This window comes from Oryx dammah, unplaced genomic scaffold, assembly GCF_014754425.2.
Source record: "Oryx dammah isolate SB20612 unplaced genomic scaffold, SCBI_Odam_1.1 HiC_scaffold_18, whole genome shotgun sequence".
NCBI classification, from domain to species: Eukaryota; Metazoa; Chordata; class Mammalia; order Artiodactyla; family Bovidae; genus Oryx; species Oryx dammah.
This window is the reverse complement of record NW_024070202.1, coordinates 47,113,316-47,127,083: the sequence shown is the minus strand read 5'-3', so window position 1 is coordinate 47,127,083 and position 13,768 is coordinate 47,113,316. Positions and strand designations below refer to the sequence as shown.

At 39.0% G+C, this 13,768-nt stretch overlaps 1 protein-coding gene across 1 annotated transcript in view; it reads right to left on the bottom strand.

Moving 5' to 3' along the window:
• The window catches only part of RINT1 (RAD50 interactor 1), a 24,495-nt gene extending 10,727 nt beyond the window's left edge, over positions 1–13,768 (bottom strand). The window contains exons 1-8 of the mRNA XM_040260811.1: positions 13,588–13,768; positions 13,100–13,145; positions 7,060–7,244; positions 5,341–5,582; positions 2,952–3,125; positions 2,704–2,853; positions 1,998–2,154; positions 83–193 (exon numbers count right to left, since the gene is read on the bottom strand). Coding sequence (XP_040116745.1) covers positions 83–193; positions 1,998–2,154; positions 2,704–2,853; positions 2,952–3,125; positions 5,341–5,582; positions 7,060–7,244; positions 13,100–13,145; positions 13,588–13,629 — 1,107 coding nt within the window. The 5' untranslated portion in view covers positions 13,630–13,768. The remainder of the gene's footprint in view (positions 1–82; positions 194–1,997; positions 2,155–2,703; positions 2,854–2,951; positions 3,126–5,340; positions 5,583–7,059; positions 7,245–13,099; positions 13,146–13,587) is intronic.

Genomic DNA, 13,768 nt, shown 5'->3' with positions numbered 1-13,768 from the left:
AAGCATAAGGAAATGAAAATGACAGCTTATTCATGGACACCTGCAACTCTGAAACTGAAATGCTTTGGACTGAATCTCTTACCCTTGCGTTTACCAAAGAGCCCACTTTGTCCAATATTGGCTGAATCTTCTCATCCAGAAACTGAGTGTGGTTCCCGATCCACAGAAGAACCTGAGCCAAGTACCATTCAGGCTAAGGAAGATGAACAGTTTGAATTCTTAACTCATTCCAACTAGAAAGTTACAGTTAGTTAAATGTTTGTATACATAAGAGCACAGTTTTGACTCTGAACTTTACATTCACGGAAGGCTTAATAATCAAATGTTTCCCAATGTACTCCCAATAAATTTCAATAATGTGGCTTAAGTCAACTAATGAATTTAAATTACCATAAATATTTAAAACCTAGCACTTTAGAAATATGTAAAAGATAAGTATCACAAAGAATGATGGCCTTTATATAATTTTTTTGGAAATAACTTTCCAAAATAATTTTTAAACATGACTTTCTTCTGTTTTTTCTTTTTCTCAAAAGCTAAATTAAGAAAAATTTGGCTGGTCTGCGTTACAAAAAATATAAAGACTTAAAGCAGCTGTAATTACAGAAAAGTAATGTAAGTGTTCAGTTTTTTACATTGTCACTAAAGGTGATTCTATAAACCTATGTTTTGTTGGACAGGAACTCTAAAACATTTTCTGAAAGGTAAAACCCTGCTGTGTGCTAGATGCTGGGAATACAGAAATGAAAAGGGGGCAGTTAATCTCGGGGCCTGCGTAGTTCAGGCTTCCTGTCAGAGTACTAGACCACTGGAACTACAATTTAAACAGCAACCAACAGAACTAACAATTTTCTCACCTCAAATCATTACTGCCTCTCTACAGTTTAGACTTCTCCTGTGCCACTTACCACTTACTAATCGGCTCTACTCTTCTTTCCACCAAGACCCCATCCAAGAGAGGGAGACCCAAGAAGTACGAAAGAACAAGCTGAATTTGAGAACCAGAAATTCATTGTTATCCCACTCTTCCCTGCATAGATATAACTGCCTATCCCTTGATTCCTTTACAGTTCTATAAACCCTGTAAACTCATTTATATGTGACATGTACAATGTCTGCCAAGTAATCAGGCATTTTAAATCATTTAACTCAAAACACTTACCGTAGGACTCCTCTGCTACTTGCACCGCATCACATGTGGGAAGACTTCAAGGATAAACAGTATCCACCCCCTAGCAACTCCCAAGGTTATAATTCTCAACACATTTCAATCAAATTTCACTGAAAACAGTTGTCTGTGATTTTCAGAGCAGATTAAAGAAAAAGTCTCAACAAGATGTCCAATACACTTGGGTGTGGTCCCTCAACTAAAATGCTGGTGATAATTTCCTCAAAGTCATTCCTGTTACTTATCCCCATACTCTCTCTAGTATAGCTACAAATCATTTTATATTTTTAAATTCTTATTTATTTTTATTTTTTGGCCATGCTGCATGGCACATAGGATCTTTGTTCCCTGACCAAAGGTCAAACCCACGCCCCCTATGGTGGAAGCACAGAGTCCTAACCAGTGGACCACCAGGGAAGTCCCACTACAAATCACTGAACACATCAGCACTTCCATTCAAAAGCTAATGCTCTACCATCTTTTGACTCTCACTTCTCTTTCTGATGTATTTATAAACCTGAAGGAGCAGTTTGCACAGTGGTGTGGATCCAGTTGTAAACAAGTGCCACAGCAAACGCTACAGCACACCCCAGAAGAAACCTGAGGAAGTGGTCAGATGGTGTGTTAATGAGCACACTGATTCTTAACAACATATCAACACAAGTCCCAAGTTCTATCTGTAAAGGGCAGTGAAGAAACTGGAATTTAGCTCTTTAGAGAAAAAACAGGAATGTGGATAGAATCAGAATTTAACTTAAGCCAGCAAAATTAGAGACATCCTTAGTATTTGCTATTAATTAAAACCGGGGCAAGAAGCGGCAAAGCACACCTTGCTTATAACATTAGTCTGCCGGTTCCCTCTGAAGTGATACCTGAACCTCTTCTGAAGGGGAGTCAGCATAATCTGGATGGGCAGGATGACAGAAGGGGACGTGGGAAGAGAGTATTTTTCTGGAAGCTGTTTTGGCTCAGTAAATAATTCATCTCTGACATAGTAAAGTCAAGGGAAAAAAAAAGCATATATGCATAGATGTAGGTATATATACACACAGAACATTTATCTAGCAGATATATATGACACTGAGAAATTATAACAGATATGTAATCTCACTTTAAATTACATATGACTTAAGTAAAAAGTCCATGAGAAATGTTATTAGAATTAATCTTTCCTAAGATAAAGGATAATAAGGAAACACATTCGAATAATCATTTTATTAAATTAACACGAAGTTACTAAGGTTTCCTTCCAATTTTGCCCAGTTTTTTGATTGTCCCAAGAGACCTATATGTGATGCAAACTTGGGTCAATCATGTAGTTCAGAACTCCTCGCAGCCCTTCCAACCACATGCAGTTTATTTGGAAGGAGAACAGCACCCCCGCCCCGGCCCACTACATAACCATACACAGGTAAGTCCAAACCTAGTACTCCTCCCATTTTGCTTCTTGGCCACTTTCAGAAAGCTTTCCTTTCTGGTCCAAATCCACTCTAGAAAAAAGAAATTTTAGTAAGTTTTAACCCCTCAAAAGATACGAGGTTTGTAGTTTCAGAAGCTGACAGAACAGTGTCTCCAGGTTACTATATATCTCAGGGGCACTGGCTGGTCGACTGATGCCAACAGTTTGAGACTGAGAGGGTGTGATGAATGGCCAGTGAAGCTGTGCTAAAACTTCCTCAAAATCACTGTAACAGAAAAGTGAGAGAAGTATTGCTATCAAACAGAATGAACAGCAAATAGCCATCTGAAAGCAATTACCATGAAATATGGACAAATTCCTTGCCTTGTAAGCTTGTCCTTGAGAATTTTATGCCAGAATTTAACTGTGGCCCTCATGAAACCAAGAAGATGAGTACAGGAAGATTCCTGAAGCTTGATGTCGAGTTCTGCCATAGATACCAGAGTAGAGGCTGCCTCTGGGACATTATTGGTCATCAGGTATTGCTGAATGTTATCACTGAAAGACAAGGAAGAGCAAAGTTGAAAGACACTTTGTTCACAGAGTAATTCCAAATGTGGAAAACTGCTTCTTCCTCCTGCCTTATATAAAGCTACAACCAAAAGAAGAAGGAAGCACTAACTTAAAGTGTTTTGTGTTTTTTTTTAACTTGACACCCCAGTCTTTAGGAGCCTGGAATCCTCAGCATCCTCCAAAGAGCGGTGGGCTGTGTTCAGGACATCTCCCTCCACTTTGCCTGCCCCGCTCTCCCAATAGGACAGACTTTTCCTTTGTCACATTCCATCAGGCACCCCTCATTTCTAAGAAATCTGTCTTTTACAGAATCTTAGTCCAAGGGGAGAATGTGGGTGGCATCTGGTAAGTCAATAATGCTAGTCTTCAATCTGTATCTATTTTGCCCAGCTGAACCTGACTATAGGGAACTTAGGGAGGTGGCACCTCAGAATCAAGTCCTTTCAAGTTACCGCCAAGCTGCACATAAAATTTAAGGCAAGCTCTATAGCAAGGGTAGCAAAGTCAAATGCCTAGAAAGGTCCGACAGGCAAAGTAAATTAAGAAAAGCAAAGTCGGGCCAAGTACAAAGCACATACCCCACCCTAAGGCTCTAGCCTAGGGCTGTCACACTGGAATGTAGATCTAATGTGGCCAAATCGTAAACATTTTCAGGAGAAATCAAGATTTCCATGCAAAATTAAACTATTAATCAAATTCTTTAAAACAAGCCAAATACAACATGTCTTCAGGACTAATTCAGCATATGACTACCATTTTACACACTGGCTCAAAGAACATTTGAAAATGAAATGCTTCTTTTGATAAAAATCACATTCCATATCTTAAGCAGAATAAGGAACAAAAGTGAACCTTTTCAATAATTAACCTCTGTTCAGAGGTCATCAGGAAATTGGAAGTAAGTGCTCTCTCTCTAGGCGGCCTGTGTGCATTCTACCAAGGCTTGGCTGAGGAGCTGGAAGCTGACTACGAGCTGGGTTCCTGCAGAGCATCAGTCCTGCTCCTGGGCGGTCACAGCGCCCTCTGTGGGAACAGGCATGTGCCACCGTCACCCTGCCCAGCTCCACTGGGTGCTAGGCCTTCCTCCACACCTTTGTTTTCCACTGGCTCTTTATTTTTGACAGCACTTTGGCCTTCCCCTACTCTCATTCTCTCATTTTTCTTTCTTCCCCTTTTCTAATCATTAAGTTTCCTAACAGATTTTGTCTTTTATAGCTATTTTCATAATTGAAATTATGAAACCAAAACATCTGCCAGTGTAAGCAGAAATGTTAATTCAGCTTGTTTGAAAGGCAATACCAGACATAATCAATCAATGATATGTATTCAATTCAAAAAGAAGTACAACAGACCCTTGAACAACATGGGTTTGAACTATAGGAGTCTGCTTATAGAAATAGAAGTCTGGGCTTCCCATGTGGCTCAGCTGGTAAAGAATCTGCCTGCAATGAGGGAAACCTGGGTTTGATCCCTGGGTTGGGAAGATCCGCTGGAGAAGGGAAAGGCTACCCACTCCATTTAACCTAAAGAATTCTATGCACTGTATAGTTCATGGGGTCACAAAGAGTCGGACACGACTGGGCAACTTTCACTTTCTTTCACTTTCAGTCTGCTTATAAGATGTATGCAGACTTGCCATTGGAGGAGCTCTGGTGCTCCTAACCTCTGCTTTGTTCAAGGGTCTACCTTCTTTTTTTTTTCCCTCCCTATTCAAAAGTAGGAGGGCTTGTTATTCGTCTAATAATATACTATGTAGCTCTTCTTAGGTGATATCCACTAAAAAAATATCCACTAAATATCCACTTAGGTGATACACACTAAAACAAAAAATTGAATCATAGATAAAGCAATCCATTTCATTAAGTGACCACCTCTAAAAGGTTAAAAGAGGAATATCACTACTCTGAAGAGCTGTTTTATTAATATGGCATTATAATTTTCATCGTGTGTGCACAGTACAACTATGGGACTTGAATTTTTTACTTGGATTCCTTTCTTTTAAATGCAAATTAAGCCCCCGAAAAGTTTATGTTCATTCACAATAAAGGAATCATTATCATAACGCTATTTTCATAACAACTGGTAAAATCACATTATAATAATCTTTAATTAACTCAGTTATTTAATGGCATCCATGTACTCTCTAAGACAGAGTCTCAAAGGAAAATAATAATTATGAGAACAAAGAGGCTTATTTTACCTTAGTTCTTCAATTTGTGAAATCCACCTAAGGTAAGCAAGATGCCGTTCAATCTCTTCAATTTGGTTAATCATGGCTCCAAGATCTTCCATCCAGGGCTGTGCAGTCAGCAAATGGCTGTTAATGGAACTGAAGAGACGGGTTTCCTGCTCCAGAAATTGATTAAGGAATTGCTTTGATTCTTCTGCCTTTTTTAAGGCACTGTGAATTCTTTTAGGGATTTCTGATGAAACTGTAAGTACCTGACCATACCAAAAATAAAAACAATAAAAAACAGCAACAATCAGGTAAGATTCTCAAAACCTTCTTTATTAGTTACCTTCAAAATGCATGTATGTTCTAAACAAATAAAAATTGTCATTTAAAAGCTTCAGGTTGGATTTCTGCATCCTATACTACCCAGGCCTCAACATAAAATGCTAATGTGGAGGTGTGCAGGGAGGGCCCTGGTAAATAGTATATATCTTTGGGTCTACTATCACAAAGCACTTTCAGAGTGTTCAGTGAGAGAACATTTACCTGCTTTACCCACTAAAGATTTTCCTTCAAAAACAAATGAGACTGTGATTATAAATGTCTGGGTTTCTGTATTTTGCAAAAGTTTGCCAGGTGATTCTGATTTAAGCCCAGGTTAAGAACGAACCATTGACATGCTTGGTAAGATGATATCCAGGTAATGCCTTTAGAAATGGTATTTTATTAAATGGATTTTTCTTATAGTAGACAGAAACATACAAATATCAGGCATCAGTACAATATAAGAATATATTAGAGGAATTCCAATTTAATCAACACTAATGAGACACTTATTCTACACCAAGCACTGTGCTAGGGACTAATAGATAAATTAGACACAGCATCTGCCCTTAATCTCAGTTGTTACGAAAGAAAGATGCAGGCCCATCTTCAATAGTGGGATTGGTGCAATAAAAAAGATGCCAGGTGTAATGGTGTACTAAGGTGGTGTTTTCCGGACTTGAATGTGCATAGGAATCACCTAGAGATATAGAGTGCAAATGCAGACTCAACAGGTCTGAAGCAGGGACTGAAATTCTGCACTTCTTACGGGGTTCCAGGCAATTGTACTTGCATGGCTCATGCACAGACCTTTGCAGACTTGGTGGAAATTTTTAGCAAAGTTTGGAAGGCAAGGGCATTTCAGGCAAAAGAAACCGCTCAGTCATGATCAGAGAATAGCAAAATGGGGAGGAGGGCACAGAATCCAGTTCAAAGAATTGCAGGGAGATGAGCTGAAATAGGTAGGGGGCATCTTGGGCATTACAAGAATGCCTGGCTTTTTCCAATAAGCACTGGGATGCCATGACGAGTTCTTAATAAAGGAATAATTCAGTGGAATTTATGATTTAATATAACCATGTTTATTTTCATATTATTTATGATAAAAACTGGGAATAGCAAAGAGATCAACCAATAAGGGCCTGATTAAATAAATTATGTACAGCCACATTTGAATACCATAAAACCATTAGAAGAGATCTATATGTATTGATATATTAGTTGTATTTACATTACATTATAATGTGTATTGGAGAAGGAAATGGCAACCCACTCCAGGATTCTTGCCTGGGAAATTCCATGGGCAGAGGAGCCTAGCAGACTATATACAGTCCTTGGGGTCACAAAGATTCAGACACAACTGAGCACACAGCACATAATGAGTATACTACTGATGTCGTTTCAATGAGTTTTAATACTTGCCTGTTCTTCTAACTGCATTTTACTTTCTGTCATCTGTTCTATGAGTTTATCAAGTTTCTTTAAAGATTTAAGGTCATTTCCGACTTCCTTTTCTATAAATGCCGACACACAGGAAGGAAGATCACTATTATCTGTACCTTCACAGACTTGTTCATTTTCAACAAGAGCTGTGATATTTATGTCACCTAAAATGAAAAGAATAACAATTACTCAACACCACTACTATAGAGTTAAAGGAAAGGCAAATGATATATAAGGCAACATGTCTACTTTCAAAAGTTAATCAACACTATATATGGCATTTTGTTTATATACAGTATTTGTATGTATATATATATATGTTCACAAAAATACCCAAATGAATATAGTGTATAAATGAATATGAATATATGTATATATATACACACTATATCTTATATATTTATATATACAATCAGCCCTCCATGTCCATGGATTCAATCAACTGCATATAAAAAAAGTCAAAAAAAATCCAGGAAGTTCCAAAAATCAACATAAATTTGCCATGCTCCAATAATTATTTACATAGCATTGACACTGTATTAATATATACACTATTATTATTAGCATTAGGTATTAGAAGTAACCTAGAGATAATTTAAGCATACAGAGGATATGTGTAAGCTATATGCAAACATTGTGCCATTTTATATAAAGGACTAGGCAATCCAGGGATTTTAATATATGCAAGGGTTCTGAAAGCAATGCCCCATGGATACCAAGTGACGACTCCATATGCATATATATATATACGTTGTTATTTAGTCACTAAGTCATGTCCAGCTCTTTGTGACCCTATGGAACGCACCACATCAGGCTTCCCTGTCCCCCACTATCTCCTAGAGTCTGCTCAAATTCATATCCATTGGGTTGGTGATGCCATCCAACCATCTTATCCTATGTCACCCTCTTCTCCTCCTGCCTTCAATCTTTCCCAGCATCAGAATCTTTTCCAATAAATCGGTTCTTCGCATCAGGTGGCCAAAGTATTGGGGCTTCAGCTAATTCAGGTTTGATCTCCTTGCATTCCAAGCGACTCTCAAAGAGTCTTCCTCAGCATCACAAATATTATATATGAGTATATATATGTATATAAATATACTCATAGACAAATACCCAGATGAATATCTATAAAGCAATTTATTGATCAAGGATACTACAAAATGCTTAAGAGATGAGGCAATTCAGAGTGAAGGAAAAATTACTAAATTCTGTCCTAGTAACTAGAGGTTTCAATAGATGTTGGCATGACAATGCAGTTACAAACACATTAAATGTTTCCAGACAACTGTATCTTAAGAATCTATTTTGTATACACAATGGAGTATTACTCAGCCATTAAAAAGAATACATTTGAATCAGTTCAGATGAGATGGATGAAACTGGAGCCGATTATACAGAGTGAAGTGAGCCAGAAAGAAAAACACCAATACAGTATACTAACACATATATATGGAATTTAGGAAGATGGCAATGATGACCCTGTATGCAGGACAGCAAAAAAGACACAGATGTGTATAGCGGACTTTTGGACTCAGAGGGAGAGGGAGAGGGTGTGATGATTTGGGAGAATGGCATTGAAACATGTATAATAACATGTAAGAATCGAAATGCCAGTCTATGTCTGATGCAGGATATGACATGCTTGGGGCTGACGCGCGGGGATGACCCAGAGAGATGTTGTGGGGAGGGGGGTGGGAGGGGGGTTCATGTTTGGGAACGCATGTACACCTGTGGTGGATTCATGTCAATCTATGCCAAAACCAATACAGAATTGTAAAGTAAAAATTAAAAATAAATAAATAAATTAAAAAAAAATAATAAAATAAATAAACAGAAAAAAAAAAAGAATCTATTTTGTTACTGGAGAGGAAAGGTCAAATCTGATAGCTTCTATTAAATTAGTAATATATTTTCAAAATTTGTAAAGAACCAGATGGTATAATCTAGAATAACATCAAAGGAGGACTCTGGTTTTAAAATGTTAAAAAAAAAAAAATGGTATTGAAAGATCTCAAGTCTATGAAAAAAATTTGAAAGGGAGACCAGTGAATAAAAACTCCTCCTTATGTAAAAGAGTTTTAAGTTTCAAATGCAATTGCACAAAATTGACCATTTCAGACACAGGGAAAAAAGGAAATATGAGAGAAAACACAAATTACCAGGAAAAACTCAAAATGGCTAGCACAACCACTAAATTGTACGATCTGAAGTGAGATTGTTTCCATGGCAAAAAAGTCAATGATGTCCTGTATATCACAAGTCAGTTTTTCACTCTGCAAGACTCTATACCTTCTTCTACTATTCAGAATATTTAAGGCATAATTAAGCAAGTTACCTTGAATTCTTTGTACAATGAAGATTCAAGTATTTCAGTTTTAAAATTCTAATTTTTATTTAAACAAAACACTGAAGAAAACAAATTTCTAGAACAAATTCACTTCAAAGGCAATTATTTTCCTAAATTTGTGGACCAACAACACTGCTCCTCTTTTCCAGATGATCTTTAGCTATACCTTTGTGATGGTCTACACCAGGATGGCTTTCTGAACGTGCCCTGAACCTGACAAACTCAAAGACCCAGAGCAGCTTCTTGGCAAAGAAGGTAGGAGCGTCACCACCCACAGCTGATTACTATACCCTCTCCTCCTCCCTCTCTGTGTGCTAAGATGAACTGTTTCCCTTTGAAGTGTGTTTCCATGTGTAAGCTTCTCGTTTGGTTCCTTGCAGTTTCCCACTTCCTGCAGAAGCTTAGGAAACCCGAAGTTTGGGTCAGACTTTATACTGGTAACACCATCATGTCACTGTGCAGCCATTAACTTCCCTGATACTAAACATGCTCAACTCTACTGAGTCCACAATGTGAATTATTTCATTTACAGGGGTTAATTTCTCTAGATATGTTGTTCCTAGAAATTTAAAAAGCAAAAGCGAAGATAATATAAAAATTTAGAGGAATAGCCACTGAACTCCAAATGAAAATAAATACTATAAAAGAAGGCCCCAGAGAAAGAGAGAATGGACTTCATGGAAACCAAACATTAGAATAAACCTGAACATACCATGCATTTCTCTACTCCAGGTTTGCCTAAAGGATTTGGTCTTCTCTAAACAAACCATTTATGGTTTGTTAAAAGCTTGATTGTACTAGCACATATTTCATTTCAAAGACTATGGCCAGTTCTTAAAAAGCAAAACCATAAAACAAGGTATGCACATAAGAGATAAACCTTGGGGAACAATACAGAGCCTCCTGGGGAGCACTCCTGGTTGGACTTCACCTCTGTTCTTCCTTGGAGTTAACCTTGTAGAACTGGGTTCTTTACCAAAAATAAAGCGTTTTTCTTTTTTTAAGTATATAGTTGCTGTACAGAAAGTTACAGGTGTACAGTATAGTGATTCACAATTTTTAAAGGCTACATTCCATTTATAGTTATATTGGTTATATTCCCCATGTTGTACAAAATATCCTCATAGCTTTTAAAAAAACTTATTGGAGTATAGTTGATCTACAGTGTTGTATTAGTTTCCGCTGTACAGCAAGTGAATCAATTATATATATATATATCCACTCTTCTTTATTTTCCCATATAGGTTACTACTGAGTATTGAGTAGAGTTCCCTGCTATACAGTAGGTCCTTTATTAGTTATCTGTTTTATATACAGTAGTGTGTATGTGTCAATCCAAGTCTCCCTCTTCTCCCTCCCACCAACAAACCCCGGTAACCATAAGTTTGTTTTTTACATATGTGACTCTACTTCTGTTTTGTAAATAAATTTATTTGTACCATTTTTTTAGATTCCACATGTAAGTGATATCATAGGATATTTGTCTTTTCCTGTCTGACTTATTTCACTCAGTGCTTATTTTATACATAATAGTTTGTACCTCTAGATACCCTACCCCTATATTGCCTGTCCACACTTACCTCTCCTCATGGGTAACCACTAGTTTGTTCTCTGTATCTGTGAGTCTGCTTCTCAAAAATAAAGTTTTAAAGAAACAGCAATGAAAGGCAAGAGGTTATAACAGCCTCATTAGAAAACAGCTACTTCTGACAAAATGAAAGAATATCTAAATAAAGATATGCTTAAGTGTAAAATGTAACTATCAGCAATTAACATAATATATACCAGTGTTTAACGCTGTGTATATTCCCCTCCCCAGCCCATAAAAAATTATTTTTCTCCTTTGTTCTATTCAATTTATAAGAATTAAATGCTTTTTCACATGCTATGAGAACCAGTAGCCCACTGGTAGGTAGAAGCAAAACTAATGAAAGTCTAAGCCTCAACTTCCCAACTATAAATTCTAACATTTGCCCTGCCTACATTTAAAAGGTTGTAAATGGGACTAAAATCCATGTTTTCTAACTCTTAACACAATATTCTTACCTTCTTCTCCTTCAGATATGATCAGAATTGGCTGGACTGCATCAAATTTTATTACTACAGGAATCCATATACTATTATGTACAGGAGTCTCAATGCCATGTCTTTTCATTTATCTTACATAAAACATGTAAGTTTGTGTGATGTATCTGAGGACACAGAGGCAGGGCTATGGGCGGAGGGAATGTTTTGTGAACTCTAAGCTTGCTGTAGCTTATAGAGTAAATTCTACCTTCACTTTTTACAAAAAAATTATACTCTTTTGATTTAACCATTTAAATGCACCATAGTACATTCTTATTCAAGTAACATCCTTTAAAATGACCCACTGGTGATTTGTGGGGGTGGGGAGGGAGGTGTTAATGTCTCTCCTCTATTTTTTGTAAAGCACACTTTTAATTGCAGAGAAATTGACCAAGCCACCAAAGGAGGGACAAAGATAAAATCTACAGCTCAGTGGCACCAACTTCCCAAGCATATGAATGGGGGAAAGGTGGAAAGGGAAGGGTTTAACTGAATGGTATGAGATACTCTCAAATCCTTCGCCTTTAGGTAAAAGGAGCTGAGTTGTGGCAGCTGTGACTGCCAAGTACTATGAAGTGCTCATAGCTTGCTTTCTGAGACACACTGTAGCAACAGGCAATGTTAAGGGCAAGTCTAAGTCCTAAAGCCAATATGGTAACATGGGCACCCTTTCTGTTACCACTACTCATTCCCAGACTATTTGCCACGGTCAAAAGAACCAAAAACTCTTTGATGGAACAGCTGTTCCATGCTTCCCCCTTCCTCTCCTCATAAATTTCACTTCAAAAGCCCTTGATGATTCCCCAAAAGCTTGCCACATTTAGCTCATTAAAGTAAAATGCCAAATGTTCACAACCCTGGCATGTGCCCCTGCAGGTAGTAAACACTGACCTTTTCCCTTTCCTTGTCTAGTTCAAGATCCAGGGACCAGGTGATCTGTTGTGCTCTTCCCAGATCAATGTTAACCGCAAATTCACTGAAGGTAAAGTACAACTAAACAATTATTATTTGACTCCTTTAAATGCAACTATGATGATGGTCATCTCTCTTAGATCATTAGCCCCTCCAAATTCCTGATGCTTAACAAGTTGATGCTTCATTAAAATAACAGGCAGGCCCCAATTATTTTGAACCCAGTAGAAGGGCAGCACTGGAGTGAAACCACACCAGTCCTTGCACTAGGTAGGGATCAGGAAGTGCTAGTCTCCAAATTACCCCACATTGTACAATCTTGAAAGTCAAAAATATGTGCATGATGATAATTAGTATTTATTACTATGCAAGACTGAAGGAAAACAGAGAGGAAGGCGGCAGAGGATGAGATGGTTAGATAGCATCACCGACTCAATGGACATGAATCTGAGCAAACTCAGGGAGATAGCGAAGGATGGAGGATCCTGGCGTGCTGCAGTCCATGGGGTCTCAAAGAGTCGGACACAACTGAACGACTCAACAACTATGCAAGCAGGTTGTACAAAATGGAAAAAACGATACTTTATCTAAAAGATTAACAGGGCAGTAAGATCCTTCTGGATGCAGACCCGAGGACCGAGTTTTGGAGCGATGGCTGGGTGCAAAGTGCTAAGGTGTTTGGAATCTGCTTACTTTTCTCCTTGAGGTTCTTCTTTTGGTCACCATTTTCAGAGCAGCACTAGAAGGAGAACAGGTAAGACTAACATATTAAGACTGGCGTGACAGGGGGAACTCACGCAGGGCTCTCAGGGGGCATCCAGTGGAGGACAACTTCTCAACTTCCTGGGAGGCCAGAGTCTGGAGGTTCCAAAGGCCACGTCCCTGGGGCCACCACTGTCACATCCCCAGGAGAGCTGGGGTTACTTTGCCTGGCCTCCAGGGGCACCTCTCCAGAACGATCTAGGTCATATCACCAGGGATCGCCAGAGCTACCGCACTGGGGCCACCTCCCCCGGGAGGTCTGCCACCTTACCAGAGCAGCAAGGGCCATCTCCCCGGGGTCACGGCAACCGCGTCCCCAGGCCTCCAACTCCACCTCCCTGAGACACTCTCCCCTGGAGGTCTGGGCCACCTCACTGGGCCACCAGTGTCCCCTCCCCGGGTCACCAGGGCCACCTCACCGGAGTGACGGGTGCCTCGCCGCTCTCGCCGGCCAGGAGCATCCTGCTTCCGCGCGAGTCGTCCGCTCCTTGCGCAGCCAGCGTGGCCAATGGACTCTGGCTCCCGCCAGCGATCAGAGATGAGCCTCGGAGACCGTAGCACCGGACGCCACGACAACTTCCTGCAGCGTCTCTCTGGTTT